This window comes from Hyperolius riggenbachi, chromosome 3 (assembly GCF_040937935.1).
Source record: "Hyperolius riggenbachi isolate aHypRig1 chromosome 3, aHypRig1.pri, whole genome shotgun sequence".
Taxonomy (NCBI): Eukaryota; Metazoa; Chordata; class Amphibia; order Anura; family Hyperoliidae; genus Hyperolius; species Hyperolius riggenbachi.
Genome location: NC_090648.1, coordinates 238,465,509 through 238,485,135, shown reverse-complemented (window position 1 = coordinate 238,485,135; position 19,627 = coordinate 238,465,509). Strand labels below are relative to the sequence as shown.

Below are 19,627 nucleotides of genomic sequence, written 5' to 3'. Positions count from 1 at the left end.
AGCAGATCAAGTGCTCTGACTAGTCTAACTGGATTAGCTGCATGCTTGTAACAGGGTTGTGACTCAAACAGTGCTGATGCCAGAAGATCAGCAGGGCTGCTGGGCAACTGGTATTTTCTAAAAAGGAAATAAGTATAGCAGCCTCCATCTCCCACTCCCCCCAGGTTACCTTTAAACCTAGACTGATCAAATGCAGTAGCTGATTATTTTGACTGGTCCAATTCAAAGCTGCATACATTTACATAAATTAACATATTTCTGAGTTTAAACTATAAAAGTTTGCACTAACTTAATTGTAATATGCTGTTCCTAAAACTACTATGGATGATTCAGTGTTTTGTACCATCTATTGAAAATGTATTTTAAAAAATCCTTAGTACACTTTAAATGCTAACCCATTTTATTTCCTTTTTTCCCCCTCCCCAGGCGATATGTATCCCATCCAATGTGTGCTGAACTGCAGACTCAGATTCTCCAGTGCTATCAGCAGAATCCCCGGCAGACATTGAGCTGCTCTGCATTGGCCAGCCAGTACATGCAGTGTGTCAATAATGCCAAACAGGTGAGAGTGAATGTTTGTGCAGTTGTATAAAACAGTATGAGCATCCTAAGGGCCCTTTTCCACTAGCGCGATTGTGTTTGCTGAATCGCAAAAGCGAAAATCACTAGCGATTTTAAAATCGCTAGGGTTTGCTAAATAACATAGGAATCGCGGTAGGTTATTTCCACTACTGCGGTTCGATTTTTACACAAACGTGATCGCGCAGCGGAGCGATTATTGCCAAGATTTTGCTATGCCCTGCAGTGCATAGCAAAATCGCAAACGCTATCGCCGGGGAAAAAAAGGATTTTGCTAAATCGCAATCACTAGTGTTTAGCGCTAACGCTAGCGATTGAAAGTGGAAAAGGTCCCTAAGAAATGTTTTACCTATTTGAACTTACAAATGTTTGTTTTTCATTTCAGTAGTATATATTTATTTTTTTTTTTGCTTTTTATACAAATGGGACACAGAGGCATATTCTTTGCTTTATGACATGCCTCTGTGTCTTCTCTGCGCTGCTTTCTTTCCCCTCTTTGCTCTGCCCCCTTCCCCCCCTCCCCCGAAATTAGGGGAAGGGGCATCTCCCTGCCTCTATCTTGCCTCTCCGCCCATCCATCCTGCCTCTTCCCCACCTCTAACCCACGCCTCTTCTTGCTTCTCCCCTGCCTCTTTGCTTTGTGATGAGGTGTGGTGCATCTTTGTGACCCCGTAGTCACGATCTATTTTTATTTTATATTTTTTTTTTTTACAAAAATGAAACTAAAGAAAGCGGAAGTAATGCATGCTACCTGATCCGGCTAGTTCCATGGATCAGTTAGCATTTTTTTTTTTTTATTTTTTTTTTTTATTTTTTTTTTTTTTTTTAGGTTTTAACAAGGCCTAGGTACCCTGTAAGCCATGGGTCTCAAACTCGCGGCCCGCGGGCCATTTGCGGACCTCAATACAATATTTTGTGGCCCGCGCCAGCAAAAGCTTCCTTATAGTTCGCTTCAGTGCTCCCAAGTAATCCGCCGCATCCCTGCCGCTAAACGAGGGCTGCAGAGCCCCCAAATCGCCCGGGGGGCAATCCGCCGGCATTTCCTGGAAGGGGCAGAGCTTTCAGCTTCAGCTCTGCCCCTCCTGACGTCAATTGCGGCGCATCGCCGCCTCTGCCCGCCCCTTTCTCTTCCTTCACAGAAAGGGGCGTGGAGAGCCGGCGATGCACCGCGATTGACGTCAGGAGGGGCAGAGCTGAAGCTGAAAGCTCTGCCCCTTCCAGGAAATGCCGGCGGATTGCCCCCCGGGCAATTTGGGGGCTCTGCAGCCCTCGTTTTGCGGCGGGGACACAGCGGATTACTTGTAATTGGAAGCACTGAAGCGAACTATAAGGTAAAATAGGCAAAATAGTTCGCTTCAGTGTGAACTTGATTTTGAAATAAAAATCAATGCAAGGGGGGGGGGGGGGGGGGTGGCGGTTTGCTGCTGATTGACTTTTTTTGTGAAATCCCTTATGCGGCCCAGCTTCATCCTGACTTTTCCTCCTGCGGCCCCCGGGTAAATTGAGTTTGAGACCCCTGCTGTAAGCGAAAGTTGAAACAATATAACACATAGGAACTAAGGCTTTCAGAAAGAAGATTGTAGATGCCAAGGAAACTGGGATAAGGGTTTAGAAAAATAATTTCCTGACAACTGGACATATACTATTTTTTTTCTGCTCAGATGATTTTCTGCAAGTGGAGATAATTTCACTGAACTGCCAACTTGTGAAGTCCATGCCATCCACCAAAAATACAACTGGAGTCCATAGAATAGTGCTGATGATGCTAAATAAAAAGTTCCTAAAACTACTATGAATGATTCAGTATTTTGTACCATCTATTGAAAATTTTATTTAAAAAAAATCCTTAGTACTCAAATCCTTAGCAGTCCATAGAATAGTGCTGATGATGCTAAATAAAAAGCTAAGAACTCCAGAATTTCATCAGTTGATCTACAGGCAGCGCTCAGCACTATTCTATGGATGTCTAATCACATAAATGTCTTGAGCAATATGCTACAGAAAGTAAATATATGTTGGGAGGTGTTGCGGAATTAAGGCTACATTTACAGTCACCTGCTGTAATGCATTGTGTCACACAAAGTAATCGCACAGCACATGCAATGAAATTGTATCGTAACAGTATGATTACATTGACTCGTTGGCATTGGGGTGCATCGGAAGCAGATGCTTCTATAGGGGCACACTGGGCAATTGCCCAGAGCCCCAGGTCTCCCAAATAGATAATGCTCTCCAGGGGCCCCTGCAGAGTATGAGTGGGCTTCTCTACCACATAATTACTGTGTGCTGCTGTGTGTGCACACTAGGTTTGCAACGGTATGAAAATTCACGGTATGATAACCGTCAAAAAAAATACCACGGTATTACAGTATACGGTATTACTCAATTATTCTCATTACAATTACCCTTATAAAAATGAGAAAATGTCAAAGTTGAACAAACTCTTCTTTATTAAACTCTTAAAGGGAAGGTCCAAGCAAAAAAAAAAAAATGAGTTTAACTTACCTGGGGCTTCTACCAGCCCCATGTAGCCATCCTGTGCCCTCATAGTCACTCACTGCTGCTCCAGTCCCCCGCTGGCAGCTTTCTGACCTCGGAGGTCAGGGCCGCATTGTGTACATTTTTACGCATTCCCGCTAGTGCAGGAACATTAACATATACATTTTTACGCGTTAGTGGTGCAACGCATACATTTTTGTTCCTGCACTAGCTGGAATGCGTAAAAATGTATGCAATGCGGCCCTGACCTCCGAGGTCAGAAAGCTGCCAGCGGGGGACTGGAGCAGCAGTGAGTGACTACGAGGGCACAGGATGGCTACATGGGGCTGGTAGAAGCCCCAGGTAAGTGAAACTCATTTTTTTTTTTTTTTTGCTTGGACCTTCCCTTTAATGGTTAGGGTCCTCCTGTCATGCTTGAAATATTTACTCTTCTAAATGTCAAAAAAACAATACCAAAAGTAAATCTCATTCTCCCCGTGTCACATGACTGCCTATGGCAGAGAGGGCAGATAATAAGGCCATTGGAAAGCACAGTAGGTTAATATGTCTGCTTCCATGAATCAGGAAGTAGAAACTGTGCAGATTTATTTTAGGATTTGTACTAGCTGTAACAAAGAAAGAAATTGCTGTTGCATATCTTTGAGCAGAGAGGACGTTTTGAATTCAGGTCCACTTCAAAAATGCTGGTGGTACACTTTACTATACACCTTAAAGTGTACCAGAGATGAAGCATAGTGAAAGTTTTATACATAACTGCGGCTTCCTCCAACCCATCATGCGCACAGATCCCTCCCACGCGGCCATCCTCAACCTTTTCTATCGCTGGTATTGAGTACGGTAACTTGAGCCAGTCGCGGCCAGTCTGAGCATGCGTAGTGCGTTCTCTACAGCGGAGAATAATACTACGCAGGCGTAGTACTATTTTCTGCCAGAGACGGAGGGAGTGCACTGCGCATGCGTAAAACTGGCCGCAACTGGCCAAAGTTACGGGACTCAGTAACAGCGATAGAAGAGGCTGAGGATGGCGGCGTGGGAGGGATCTGTGCGCATGATGGGTTGGAGGAAGCCGCAGTTATGTATAAAACGTTCACTATGCTGCGTCTCTGGTTTCCTTTAAAGGATACCAGAGCTGAAAAATAAAATGCAAATGGGTGGAGCGGACATGAATTAGGTGAAGTCCTGTGATAAGCCACTGCGGGCGATTTCATTAAGAAGTAGGGGGACAGAGTAGAACAGGGGGGGGGGGCGTTGGGCATGAGCACACACACACACACACACACACACAGCTCAGACATTACACACACACAGCTCAGACATTACACACACACAGCTCAGACATTACACACACACAGCTCAGACATTACACACACACAGCTCAGACATTACACACACACAGCTCAGACATTACACACACACAGCTCAGACATTACACACACACAGCTCAGACATTACACACACATAGCTCAGACATTACACACACATAGCTCAGACATTACACACACATAGCTCAGACATTACACACACATAGCTCAGACATTACACACACATAGCTCAGACATTACACACACATAGCTCAGACATTACACACACATAGCTCAGACATTACACACACATAGCTCAGACATTACACACACATAGCTCAGACATTACACACACATAGCTCAGACATTACACACACATAGCTCAGACATTACACACACATACATCAGGCAGACACTTCACACCCACATGCCATAGTACGTATACACACTGGCTGCATTCATACAAACACAGCACCTCTCACACAGCTTCAGCTCCCCACGTGCAGTGTGTCTCTCGCTCCTTCTCCCAGGCGGGCGGCATACTCATCATTTTCATGGGGGAGGAGCGCTGGACATTCCTTTGAACACTGATCTGTATCAGTGTTTATGTCAGCTCTGCAGTCGGGGGAGGCAGGGGGCTGCATGCATCTAGCAGAAGGGAGAACGGGCTGCCTTTTCTCATTTGCCTATTTATTTTGCAGGAATGACCTGGTGACTCCCCCTCTGCCTTTGTGGTACAGTCCACAATAATAAAAAAAAAAACACAAGCAGATACATTGCCAGGAAAATCATTCGCCGTGTGCGCTCCAGCCGTGGCCGCGTCATTACAGGACGCGCATCACCGCCCAGCTCCTGCACTCATATCGGCAAGCCTCCCGCAATCAAGAAACAAGCTTTGGGAGCTTGCCTTTGTTAGGAAGGGAGACACAGAGCAGGGCAATGCCGGAGCAGTGGCGGAGATGCGGAAATACAGCAAAAACCGGTATTTCCTAAAAGTGCTTACCGTGATTACCGTGCATTGTAAAACCGTGATATACCGTAATACCGGTAAATCGCGGCAACCCTAGTACACACACACACACACACACACACACACACACACACACACACACACACACACACACACACACACACACACACACACACACACACACACACACACACACACACACACACAGAGACACACACACACACACACAGAGACACACACACACACACACAGACACACACACACACACACACACAGACACACACACACAGACACACAGACACACACACACACAGACACAGACACACACACACACACACACACACACAGACACACACACACACAGACACACAGACACAGACACACACACGTACGTAGAGACACACACACATACAGACACACACGTACGTAGAGACACACACACATACAGACACACACGTACGTAGAGACACACATACAGACACACACACACACGTACGTAGAGACACACATACAGACACACACACACACACATACAGACACACATACAGACACACACACACACCTGTACGTAGAGACACACATACAAACACACAGACAATGTTTAGGCGAGAGCAGCTTACCTCAGGCATTGCAGCAGTATGTGGAGAAGAGGCCAGGCCAGCCAAGAGACGAGTAAATAATAATTAGAAGGCAGAATTACACACTCCCAGCTCTCCATCCTGTGTGTCATCTGCAGTAGCAAAGAAAACAAAATCCTCAAATGTACCATTGAGCAACGCTGCTGCCCCCTAGAGTTTGCTGCCTGAATTACATGATTTAGATTTGCATGATGGTAATTCAGGCAGCAGCATCTAGGGGGTAGCAGCAGTGTTAACTGGTACATTAGACAATATGTTACGGACTCTCATGATCTTTATCACACACTCTCCCTCTGCTATTGGAGAGCTGCAAGTGTGTGATCCCGTCTCCTTTTTATTATTCACTGCTCTCCTGGCTGGCCCCACTTCCTCTGCATGTGCTGCTCGGATAAGAGAGCAATAACAGATGGGCACTCAGCAGAACTAGCCAGTCGAGGCACCCGGCTTATTGGGCTTGAGGAGAACACTGCTGTGCGGTACTGGACAATGTGTGCATTTACAGTTGCCGTGAAGCATTCTTTTCATGAACTGTATGCTGCACCACATGTCACATCACATGTGTAACACATAATACGACTTCCCTACTATTGCCTTGTGATCCTGTTTTTACAGGGTACGCAGCGCCCCATTGTGAAACCGTGTGAAAAGATATCAGATTGACTCTTAAAGTGAACTGTGCAGTATTTTTTTTTCTTTTAAAGGGAGGTTTGTTATGGTTTGTGCTGCTGAGGGTGCGTGGGTCGGGGGAGAGCACAGCTACTTGCCATTACTTACCTACAGGGTGCTGCTCCTCTGAGTCCCAGAGCTGTACTCTCATCTTCCAGACTAGATCTCCTGGCATACATTATACGGCGTGTGCATGAGTGAAGCCTGCTGAGGATTACAAATGCCAGCAGAAGCTGCAGTCGGCTTGAGAAGATGAGGAATCCTGAACAGGTCAGGGGCCAGAGGAACAGCCTACCGTAGATAAATAATGGTACTACCTTTTCTGCATACAGGACCTGGCCTACCGTGATGGGGGTTAGCTGAATACAGGGGGTGGGGGGTCCGGGCAATAGAATTCTGTGGGGTGGCCCGGCCCTCTGTAGTTAAATCCCTGTTCGTGTGTTCTTAACCTGCTTTGTATTTGGCAAAAACCGTAAATTTATGTTTGTTATTCTTTTAAACCAGTTAGAATGCAAGGTTTTTTTTTTTATAGAGGGACAGCCTTTTTCCTATTGTCATTTGGCAGCTTTTCCACCTTCCCTTGACAGCATCCTCAATAGTGTTCTCCATATTACTGTATAGTATGGGACAGGTTCTATTTATAACTGTCTTTACTCATGTCCTGCCGCTGTCTGCGTAAAAGTGAGCACAGTAATGATTAGTTTCTGTTCTCATCCTGGATCATTAAATGCTGTTCCTTTCTGGACATAGCCTTTTGCAGGTTTTGTGACTAAAATCATTTAGTTACATTTAACTGAATGTTTGAAACCTTTGGAATTATTGTTTACAAAAGCTCTTATGGGATATCCCCCTTTGCACTGTGCATATTGTAATCCTGCTGATGGCACTGTTGCTGTACATGTTATTACTAGCTAAAATATGCATACTAGTTTTTATCACAAATTCCTGTAGTTATGTAAGCAGTGTAACCATTTTATATATTGTGAATGAAAATATGGATCAATTTTAGATGAGTAAACTGAAAACAATCCTTAGATATCATATACAGTACCTTTTTAACCAGTTCAGGCTCCTGGCAATGTTCATATTTTAGCTGCGTCTCTATTGATACAAAAATAACTCGTGCACTACTTATGACATTTAAATGATACATATATTGTCTTTTTCAGCACAATCTAAGCTTTCGCTGGGTAATATTTGTTTTCAAAAAGTATTGCATTTTACAGTTAATTTACAAGGGAAAACCATTGTAAATGCTGAAAATACACTCCCCCCCCCCCCCCCCCCCCCCCCCACACACACACACACACACACAGACACACACACATTTTTCACCTTCTCTAATTTTCACATTGCTCTTAAACGCCTCAAAAAATATTCTTTGGCTCTTTTCTGCAAAAATGAGACCACGTCAGAACTCAGAACAAGCAGCACCTATCTGATATATATATATATGGCTGCAGTAAAGGCCAATTTAAATTTACATACAGTATTGTGCTATTAATTCTACAGCACAAATACAGCAGGAGCTGAAAACCAAATGCAAAAGAGATATGGGTTCCATATATTGCAATACATGTTGGCTCATGTCCCCTCCCTAACCTCTGTTGAGAGTTACCCAATATTATAGGTTTCCTTTTTTCTTGTAAGCTTCCAAATCCCACATGCTTGTTCCCAAAATTGGTAACTCTCCAGAGAGGTTAGGGAGGACAGCCTGCCAACCTATATTGACATACAGTGGTGTGAAAAACTATTTGCCCCCTTCCTGATTTCTTATTCTTTTGCATGTCTGTCACACTTAAATGTTTCTGCTCATCAAAAACCGTTAACTATTAGTCAAAGATAACATAATTACATAAAATGCAGTTTTAAATGATGTTTTTTATTATTTAGTGAGAAAAAAAGCTCAAAACCTACATGGCCCTGTGTGAAAAAGAAATTGCCCCCTGAACCTAATAACTGGTTGGGCCACCCTTAGCAGCAATAACTGCAACCAAGCGTTTGCGATAACTTGCAACGAGTCTTTTACAGCGCTCTGGAGGAACTTTGGCCCTCTCATCTTTGCAGAATTGTTGTAATTCAGCTTTATTTGAGGGTTTTCTAGCATGAACCGCCTTTTTAAGGTCATGCCACAACATCTCAATAGGATTCAGGTCAGGACTTTGACTAGGCCACTCCAAAGTCTTCATTTTGTTTTTCTTCAGCCATTCAGAGGTGGATTTGCTGGTGTGTTTTGGGTCATTGTCCTGCTGCAGCACCCAAGATCGCTTCAGCTTGAGTTGACGAACAGATGGCCGGACATTCTCCTTCAGGATTTTTTTGTAGACCGTAGAATTCATGGTTCCATCTATCACAGCAAGCCTTCTAGGTCCTGAAGCAGCAAAACAACCCAAGACGATCACACTACCACCACCATATTTTACTGTTGGTATGATGTTCTTTTGCTGAAATGCTGTGTTACTTCTACGCCAGATGTAACGGGACACGCACCTTCCAAAAAGTTCAACTTTTGTCTCGTCGGTCCACAAGGTATTTTCCCAAAAGTCTTGGCAATCATTAAGATGTTTTTTAGCAAAATTGAGACGAGCCTTATTGTTCTTTTTGCTTAAAAGTGGTTTGCGCCTTGGATATCTGCCTTGCAGGCCGTTTTTGCCCAGTCTCTTTCTTATGGTGGAGTCGTGAACACTGAACTTAATTGAGGCAAGTGAGGCCTGCAGTTCTTTAGATGTTGTCCTGGGGTCTTTTGTGGCCTCTCGGATGAGTTTTCTCTGCGCTCTTGGGGTAATTTTGGTCGGCCGTCCACTCCTGGGAAGGTTCATCACTGTTCCATGTTTTTGCCATTTGTGGATAATGGCTCTCACTGTGGTTCGCTGGAGTCCCAAAGCTTTAGAAATGGCTTTATAACCTTTACCAGACTGATAGATCTCAATTACAGTACTTTTTGTTCTCATTTGTTCCTGAATTTCTTTGGATCTTGGCATGATGTCTAGCTTTTGAGGTGCTTTTGGTCTACTTCTCTGTGTCAGATAGCTCCTATTTAAGTGATTTCTTGATTGAAACAGGTGTGGCAGTAATCAGGCCTGGGGGTGACTACAGAAATTGAACTCAGGTGTGATAAACCACAGTTAAGTTATTTTTTAACAAGGGGAGCAATCACTTTTTCACACAGGGCCATGTAGGTTTTGAGTTTTTTTTTCTCACTAAATAATAAAAAACATCATTTAAAACTGCATTTTGTGTTCAATTATGTTATCTTTGACTAATAGTTAACGGTTTTTGATGAGCAGAAACATTTAAGTGTGACAAACATGCAAAAGAATAAGAAATCAGGAAGGGGGCAAATAGTTTTTCACACCACTGTATATCTAACCAATGTCCCTTTTGCATTTGGTTTTCAGGTCCTGCTGTATTTGGTCTGGTGAAGTAATAGCACGGTATATGCACCTTTAAATTTGCCTTTCCTGCAGCCGTTTATTAGTCGGGTGCTGCTGAGCACTTGCTTATTTTCTCCTCTTGCTGTGTTTACCATGCTGGATATGGTAAAATTCTAACAGGGTACACTAATTGGTGCATATATTTACTCATCTAAACCTACCCCTACACCCTCCATAACCAGAGGCGTATCTAGAGGGGTGCAGGCATGGCTCTTGCCATGGGCGCCACAGCAGCATGGGCACCATGTCTGCCACTGTGCTGTATTGCCATGCAAGCCCAATGCCTTCTAGTCACTCAGACCTCAGATCATATTATTCTGTTATCTGGGGAACATTGCTAATTAACTTATGTAGGGTGCACTTGGCTTAAGTTAGAAAAGGGGACAGAGAGGTAATAAGAAGAAATATTTCCAAAAAAGTAAATTCAGCAATATGTGAGCCAAAACAACCATGGGCAACCATAACACATGTACACGAGAAAAGATGCTGTTTTTAGAAGGGAAGGGGGCTCTGACCAGGAAAGCGGGGGGCGCAATTTTAGTGTTTGCCATAGGCTCTATATTACCCAGATACGCCCCTGTTCATAACTAATCGACAAAACTCAGAGGTGCATGGATCCAGCATGAACATACCTCTGATTACCTTGCAAAGATTTTTCTCAGGTCAGGTATCCTTCAAGAATATTTTTGGTTTCGATTTCTAACCCATTATAGCATCTGTTCTTTAGCATTTTACACAATCCCTATTTGTTATGAAATATCAATTGCTGTTTATATTTACTAAGCATCAACCTTCAAAACCAAATTACTACTGTAAGCAATTTTTGACCGTGAAGCACCTTGTTTCATTGTTTTGCTTAAAACCTCTATCTATTGACAGGTTTATGTGGCATGAATGAAATATGAAGTCCTGAGAAATAGCAATACATTATTGCAGAAAATGAAAGGTTTGGTGCTCTATGAGCCGCAATGATGCACTTTATTGCTGCTGCCAGACTCTGTGATGCCAGATACATCACACACAGACCTGATGGCACAAGTTCTGTGTATACTGTTGTACACCTTTCTCTTTCTTTAGATCTGCTAACTACATGGTGCATTAAGCTGAAATGCTGTTTTTCTCTTTTCCAAAAATGTTGTAAGTCGCTCCTGCATGTAAATGTATTCAAGATTACCTTAAAACAACTCATTGGTTGATGTTTAGCAACAGTATGTAAAGAAGCACAGTAAGGCCCAGTTCACACTGGATGGATCAAAAACGGATCTGTGTAGGAACTGAACTGTGAAACGGATAATTTTTTAATGGGCATCAGTTTTTGATCAGTGACGTTCCATCAGTGCAATGCGACCGTTGCTTTGGATTTATCATAGCCTCCCCAGAGTTGCGGTCCATTTGGCGGACTGTTCCAAACGGATTCGTTTTAATGGGTCACTGTGAATGGGGGCACTGTGAATGGGTCCTATTGATTAACATAGGATCCGTTTACCTTCGTTAGGCTCCACTAAACGGACCATTTGTAGTGCCAATCTTAACCGGGCCGAACGGACATGGGATCTATTTATGTTATCCAGTCCTGACCGTCAAATAGCAATGCAATGGAAAATCAGCAGTGCACACAGACTATGCTAGAGTCAGCAGTTCATTGATCATGGCCATATGAATGGTAGATCATGACATCATGACACCCTTCCTCTCTGCCGCTCTCTATTCCCAGTTGCAAATTAGGCACTCCATCAGGAGATGAGAGTTGTGGAAGACTGTGAGTCTTGGTCACTTTACTGCACAATGTGCAAGTGAGTGTGTGTGTGTGTGTGTGTGGGGGGGGGGGGAGGCAATTACCGATGATACTGTATACAGATCATGATGGGGGGGGGAGGCAATTACCGATGATACTGTATACAGATCATGATGGGGGGGGGGGCACTTTTCAGGAGGAAACATAACACCTGCAGCATATAGGGTACTATTGGGGGTGAACATGATGCAGAGGGCAATATAGGCAAAGGCTCTATCAGGGTACATCGTAACATTTGGGCACTATTATTAAGAAACCTAACATAAGGTCACTATCATGGAGCAACATGAAGAGGATACAATTAGGGGGAAAGACAGTACATTGCTGAACTAGCAAATAATTTTTGTGTTTTATTTTTAACTCCTACTGTACAGGAGAACATAAATGTATTTCAGACAATTTCTTGATACAAATGTACCTATTTTTATCTCATGCCATGTGTCAGTTTAGGTACCTTTTTAAGGCCCTGAAAATTCCCCACGGTTCCTGGCTTTTTACCCCTCCCTAAAGTACACAACAATGTGTGTTGCCCCTTTGGGATGTACTTTTAAAATGGCTGCAGGCAATTTTGGGTGCAGGGTAAAGCCAAAAGACTGCTCACCCTGCTCCCGCTAAAAATAGGGGCCAAATACTATTCCCACTGTGAGTTGTCGCAACTCAGGGGGAGGGGGAACATTGGCCGAATTACTTTGTTTATTATCTAATTTGAGCTCCCAGCAATCACCACGCCCAAATTAGTTATTGAGCGCACTATAGCTCTAATTTTCATTACAGCTTATGGCGGAGCCCAAACGATTGGTGCAGCGCCGAAATTAGCATGGTGTGGAACTCGCAATATTGGCGCAGCGTTTTACCAATCCCCTGCTATCGGCAAGCGCTGCAAAAGCTCCTTAAAGCCACTGGTGGTATATTTAGAACTGATGCTATTACAGCTTGTGTAGAATGACACTAAGGGCACTTTGACACTGGGGCGGTACAGTGTGTCAACTTGATGCACTGCTATTGCAGCCTGATGCAAACCGTTGGGAAAGTTCATACTGCCCACGTGGCGATACGCTGCACCGGAAGTCCCTAATCTAATGCTAGCGCAGAACTACATTACCGTGCGGGATCCATAGTAAGCTGCGTCTGCCCGGAAGTCATATTAGTCTATGGCGAGGCAGAGTTTTTTTAAAAAGTTGACTTGCACTTGCGAATAACTCAAAGCAGGAAGTGACTACAAGTATGCATCACTTCCTGCTCAGCTGGTGGCCAGACAGGGAACACCTCGTATTAACGTGGTATTCCCTGAAGGCTTTTTTTTTTTTTTACGATGCTGGGTGGCGGGTGCAAAACAGCGCAACGCTGGCGCCAGTATTCAGTGTGAAACCGGCCTAAATGTCTGAGCTTAATTTTTTTTTGCGCATTTTTCCACCATGGATGTGAGTGAAGTCAATCTGCGGGAGAGTCTAGATGTTTCAAACTTATATACCAGTATTTACATGCTGACCCTATAGAAGCGGCCACAAGAGACTTGCAAGGTTTGTATCAGCACTGAAGATTACATTTTTATTTACATTGGATGTCTGTTGCACTGAAGAATATTTTAGATTTACAGATCAGCTCTTTTTGCATGGGGGCTGTTGATGCTGCTAGATTATGTATTTTGAAGTGAGAAATTTGTCCTATTAAATTCCTATTAACCTCCCTAGCAGTATTGATGGTTATGCACGTCAGTACAAAACATGCTGTGAACAGTATTGACGTGGATTACATGTTAATACTCTTCTGCACTGTATACTAGATCCTTGCCTGACACATTTTGGCAAGTTGCAGGGGAAAGAAAAGTTTATGAAAATTAATGGGATCACTGTTTGCACAGAAATCCTTGGGAAATTGAACGCCAGAGAGGTTAAAGAATACCAGTTGCCTGGCAGTCCTGCTAATGTTTCTGGCTTTAGTGGTGTCTGAATGATGCATCTGAATCAAACATGTGGCTAATCAGTCAAAGCCCCTGATTTGCATGCTTGTTCAGGGTCTATGGTTAATGTTTGCCAGACCATTTGCATTGTTTAAAAGGAAACAAATAAGCCTGGAAAGGGGAAAGGAGGATTCTGCAAGATTTTTGACATGCATGAATATTCTTCATCCCTGTTATCAATATCTAAAACAAGCCAAAAAGGAACCACAACCGTTCTTTAATTTTAACAGCTGGAATGAAGGTTCTATACGGGGGAAGTTATGGTAGCAGTATAATACAGCGGGTGCCATAATGGAGATGACCACTTTTTTGTTCAATTTTTATTTAACAGTTTTGATTTGGATTTTACAATACAAGAGTACTGCATTAAAGATGCGTACAAATACAAGTATACAACCAGAAAAATGATTTCTCACTAGAGAACTTAGTCCTGATTTATTACTGTATTATCTTGTCCTTGTTTAGTTTTATTACAACAATGCAGAATCAATCTGGGGCTGTGTTGCCAGTAGGTCCAGTAATCCCTAGCAAACATCAATTAGATACTATCAAAGTAGTGCAAAACAAACTAATTATGACTCTCTTGCCAGGGATCACATATCCAAATATGACCTAAAGGTCAAAATAATGTATGGGCTATTAAGCCCCTAAGCAAACAAGCACCCTGGACTGTTAAGGGAGACAGGAGAGTCGGGGGTGATTTATGTAGTCTAGCTTAAAGTGGACCTGAACTCTTGCTCTGGACAGAAGGAAAACCTATATATATAGCCAAGCTAGGATCAGCAATGGTGCGGGGTTGTCAGACCAGCCAGAATCAGCAACTGTGCAGGAAGTCAGACAAGCCAAGATTGGTAACAGTTAAGGTAGTCAGCCATGCCAAGTTCTGCATCAGGTTGGGAAGTCAGCTAGGCAGGGTCAACAACAGCAATATCAATCAGATAAGGTTCAAGGAACACAGGAACAATACTAGGCACACACACACGCTGCAAGATTACAGCACTGAGGGCTTTTTAACACATGCAAGAGCAATCAAATATGCCAACGGCACGATGTGCATCCCAATTCTTTTTGAGATTGTGCTGTATGCTCCAATGCCAGCCCACAAGTGCACACAAACACAAACCTATGCACGTGCAGCCAAGTGTCTGCGCGCTAACTTCTACGTGCTCATCCCTAATTGACTGCCATCCAGCCCGAGATAGTGTTACTGACAGTGTCTCTTTAAAACATTTTGTTTGTGAGTCACGAAGAATACTAGCTTCTCATTTACCATAAAGCTGTTCATTCTCTGTTAAACCTCATCAAGGTTATAGAGCGTCTTCCAATTTTTTGCACATATTGCATTAACCACTTGAGCACCGCAGTGTTAAACCCCCTAAAGACCAGGCAATTTTTCATTAAATTGGCCACTGCAGCTTTAAGGCCAAGCTGCAGGGCCACATGACACAGCACACAAGTGATCCCCCTCCCCCCCCCCCCTTTCTCCCCACCAACAGAGCTCTCTGTTGATGGGGTCTGATCGCCCCCCAGATGTTTGTTTGTTTGAGTTTGTTTTTTTAATAAAAAGTGTTTTTTTTGTAATCTATTGTATACCCCCCTCCCTCCCCCCGCCAGCCAATCCCCATGATCAGCTGTCCTAGGCTTCAGCCTATGACAGCCGATCACCTCTGTGGCTCAGGAGGGGACAGCTGTGTCACACGGCTGTCCCCAGTACAGCTGTAGATCGCAGCGCTGTACCAGTAATTAGACAGCGATTACGCCATCTAACTTTCTCCTGAAGGCTCTGCTCCGCCCACCGAGCAGGAGATGCATGTGGAGCCTGCGCGCGATCTCCTGCAAAACAGAGACCCAGGACTTTACGCTGATCAGCGTTAGGTGGTCCTGGAACTGCCTCCGTGGCCTCGTCCATCAGCGTGACGCGGTAGGCTAGAGGTTAAAGTTGGTCAAATGAAGGTGATGTGATTATCTACAGCGTGTAATTTAATGTAAAAAAAAAAAAGGGCCTTTCAAAGAAAGTGGAGCTTAACACTTATGCTGGATACACACCATGCGTTTCCGCGTCGAATGCGTCCGTCGATACGCGTCGATTCGATTATTTCTGAGCATTTCCGAACGAATTTCGATGATTTTTAGGTCGATTGCCATGTAAAGTATGGCAAATGGACTAATGATCCATCGAAGCTTGAATCGGACATGTCGGAAATAATCGAATCGACGCGTATCGACGGACGCATCGAACGCGGAAACGCATGGTGTGTATCCAGCATTAGGCACATCTTATTTACAGTAGCATTTGAGGCATTGATCTCAATACACTTCTCATAAGTCAGAAAGGATACATGTGATCCCAAAACTTACTGATTAAGGAAAACCTGGTGAGTTAATAAAAAACTTAAAGTATGATTGTAGGATGTAAAAATGACTGCCACAGCAAATGTAGAAAACTATAACAATGGAGCTTTTCCCTTTTTCAGTAGTAGAGCGTTTATAGCTTAATATGCTTATAGAAGATAATATAGGTCATCTTGTGCACAAGTCCATTCCACCCTCATACTTCCTTGCTCCGGGTCCCCACGATTTCTCTGCAGCTTTTGAACTGGGCGCTAGAGCTTCAACCTCATTGTCATGAAACCAAAGTTTGCCTGGAGTTCTAGTGGCCAGTTCAGAAGTTGGAGGAGGATGTGTGGATGCAAGGCAGAATTAGAGAAGGTAAATAAACACACTGCAGCATGCTCCAATGCCAGCTCTGCAAATGGTGGCCATGTCTTCCACGGTATATCACCTGCATATAGGAAGAATCCCCCCACGCTTTACACCCTCAAAAAGACAGCTTCTCCGCGGTTTTATATGGTACTAGTCCTAAGGCCTGTTTAAAAGGCTAGGCTGTGGCGGCGCCCTATATCCCAAGCACTGGTTTCTCTTTCGGCGTGCATACAGCGCGTGCCACTCACACACGCACCACTCAAGCATGCGCACCTGCCCGCCCCCTTCGGGACCTGTCCTTCTGTGGCGCGCGTCATTCCCCCCAGCTCTCGGCAGTATCCGTGCACATGTGCAGAGACAAAAAGCACTGACACACGGACATGGGACACAGGGACACTTGCCAATTATTAGGTAGGATATTCTAAATCCCTGGTGCCCAATTTGTTCCTCCACGTCACAAAATATGAAGAAAGTACTGTATTTTGTGGACCATAAGACTCACTTTTTCTCCATCAAAAATGGGGGTAAAAAGTGCGTCTTATGAGCAAAAAGGTCTCCCCCATAGGTGCCCCCTCTGTCTTCCATTGCTGTCCTGTGTCTCTGGTGTCGTCCTGTCTCGCCTCTGGCCGGTGTCCCTTGTCTTATTGTCCTCTCTTGCACGGGTGGGGGGTGCAGAGGGGACATGGGGGGGGGGGGGGCAGGTGAGACAGGAGAAAACTGGACTCCAGCCAGAGGGGAGATGGGGCAGATAGGGCAATGGGAGCACAGGAGGATACATGGGGACAAAATAATTGGGGGTAAAACATCTGCAAGATGCACTTGGACCAGGGATGTGGAGTCGGTACAAAAATCCACCAACTCAAACTCCTCAGTTTAGGATTCCACCGACTCAGACTCCTCTAATTTGCATATTACAATTTTGTTTATTGAAAGTATGTAACATGAAATGCATCTCTTAACTACCAACGCTTAGGAATTTTAAAAGACAACTGAAGTGAGAGGCATATGGAGGCTGCCATATTTATTTCCTTTTAAACAATACCAGTTACCTGGCTAGCCGGCTGATCTTCTGCCTCTAATACTTATAGTCATAGACTAAAACTAGTCTTTGGTAAAAGTACTTGTAGAAGACAGGAACAAAGAACATCTATCAGGCCCTAGGCAATGTGACTGTGGGTACATGTAAGAGTGATGTGCAGGTACTCTGCAGGAGAATGAGGCGATTCTTCCTCTATTACACATTCTTTAGGTACAATCTGAACCAGGTTTATGGGTGATATACAACACCTCTGTGTTCAATGTGCACAACATTCTCAGTGGATTCCCTGCAGCTCTGGGGGGAGTGCATATGTAGAGTATAATACTACTGTGTAATTAAGTAAACCTGAGACAGATTAAATTAAAGTTTTATACATGCCTGGGTCTTTCTCCAGCCCCTTCAGGCTAATCAGTCCCTCGCTGTCCTCCTCCACCACCTGGATCTTCTGCTATGGGTCCAGGTACTTGATCCAGTCGGGCGTAGTGCGCAAGCACAGACTCTGCTGCTTGGAGCATACTACACCTGCTGTTGAAGAGCAAAGGGAGTGCATACATTTGCATAAACCAGCATCAACACAGAACTATTTCCATCTCATTGACCATCTCTATTAGTGACATGGCTACACATCAGGCTTTATTCTTACAGCATAGATGTTGTTTAGTATATATGTATGTATATATATATATATATATATATATATATATATATATATATATATATATATATATATATATATATATATAATATTCTTGTGTATACATCATATATACTGTACAGTCACAATCAGATATGTATATCTGACTTTAAAAATACGGGGACTGCTTTATTGAAGCTGCACAAGTAACTATTTTTTGACTATTTTATATAATTTATTTGCCCTGTTTTTGACCTCTACACCTTGGTGTGTCTTATAATCCGGAAAATACGGTATACACCTGTCATTAGAGTGCATCATGTAGCATTCATTTTGAGGGTATACGTGCACTGGGTCCAATGCTGTGGAAATATTTGTATCTCATTGACTATAGCTACTGTATGGTCATATTAAACATTGCAAATCCAAGTAAATCAGTATTTAACTTGACCTCCATGGAACAGTGTTTTGAATTTGTGTTTGGAAAAAATTCAAACTGTCTAAGTTTTTGGAAACATTCATTTATTAAATTAATGCAGGTTTCCAGTAGTATTACAGTGATGACTTTTTCTTCTTCTTTTTTTAGAGCATGCTTGGAAGGGGTGGCTAGTATCTCTGCACCCTCTGTGTCTACTCATAATGCGGCTGCTGTCTGAAGACCACAGAAACTCGTTTCAATAAAAATCTGTACCAAGGCGATCTCACAAGAACTCCTCAGGAATGATGGTGAACAACAATCCTGACTGCAGACTACACAATTCAAAATGGTGTACACTATACATTACTGACAACTTGAATTCTAAACATGTTCTTCTGTATGGTTTCCAAATATACAAATGTCCACACTTACTGCCTGTGAGGCTGCTACCTATCATATTCCATATCATATAACATTTGTGTTTGTGATAATGAAAGCATGTTGATTTTTGCCTTTTATAGTTGTGTTCATTGGCAGCCAAATTGTTCACACTATTATCTCTTGTACTGGATAATTTAAAACCAATAAGTGTGTCAGGAACTCTGTTTTAAGCCTGGTTTCCTAATAAATATATATTTTCAGAATGATAATTTTTGTGTTCAGTGGCTTACATAAGGTGTACTCATTCAATGTGTTTTATTGTTTTTGTTTTTTTGTTTAGTTTTTGTTTTTTTTTAATAAAACAATGTTGAACATAGGAATGGAGTCATTCCATGGAAGTTTGATGTGGGGGAGTGCTACTTGATTTGCATCTGTCAGATTGATTGATGGTCAAGAATAATTAAACAAAACAAAACATTCTTTCCTTGTTCACCAATGGCAAGATGGCTGCTGTCAGAATATTTCATTTTTTTAAAATTTGTATTAGGTTCTTACATATTTGAAATCAATAAAAGTAGTTCATTGATCCTACAGCCATTTTCTCTAGAAA

The 19,627-nt window shown here is 43.1% G+C and overlaps 1 protein-coding gene across 3 annotated transcripts in view; it reads left to right on the top strand.

The window, feature by feature from the left end:
- Nucleotides 1-19,286, top strand: part of CHCHD3 (coiled-coil-helix-coiled-coil-helix domain containing 3) — a 278,284-nt gene extending 258,998 nt beyond the window's left edge. For 2 of the 3 annotated variants that reach the window (XM_068272640.1, XM_068272642.1), the window contains 2 exons: nucleotides 427-562; nucleotides 18,805-19,286. In XM_068272640.1, coding sequence (XP_068128741.1) covers nucleotides 427-562; nucleotides 18,805-18,828 — 160 coding nt within the window. In that variant the 3' untranslated portion in view covers nucleotides 18,829-19,286. Of the gene's footprint in view, nucleotides 1-426; nucleotides 563-2,240; nucleotides 2,369-18,804 lie in introns of those variants that run through there. The other variant, XM_068272641.1, reaches the window with a different exon arrangement.
- Nucleotides 19,287-19,627: the final 341 nt, after the last annotated feature.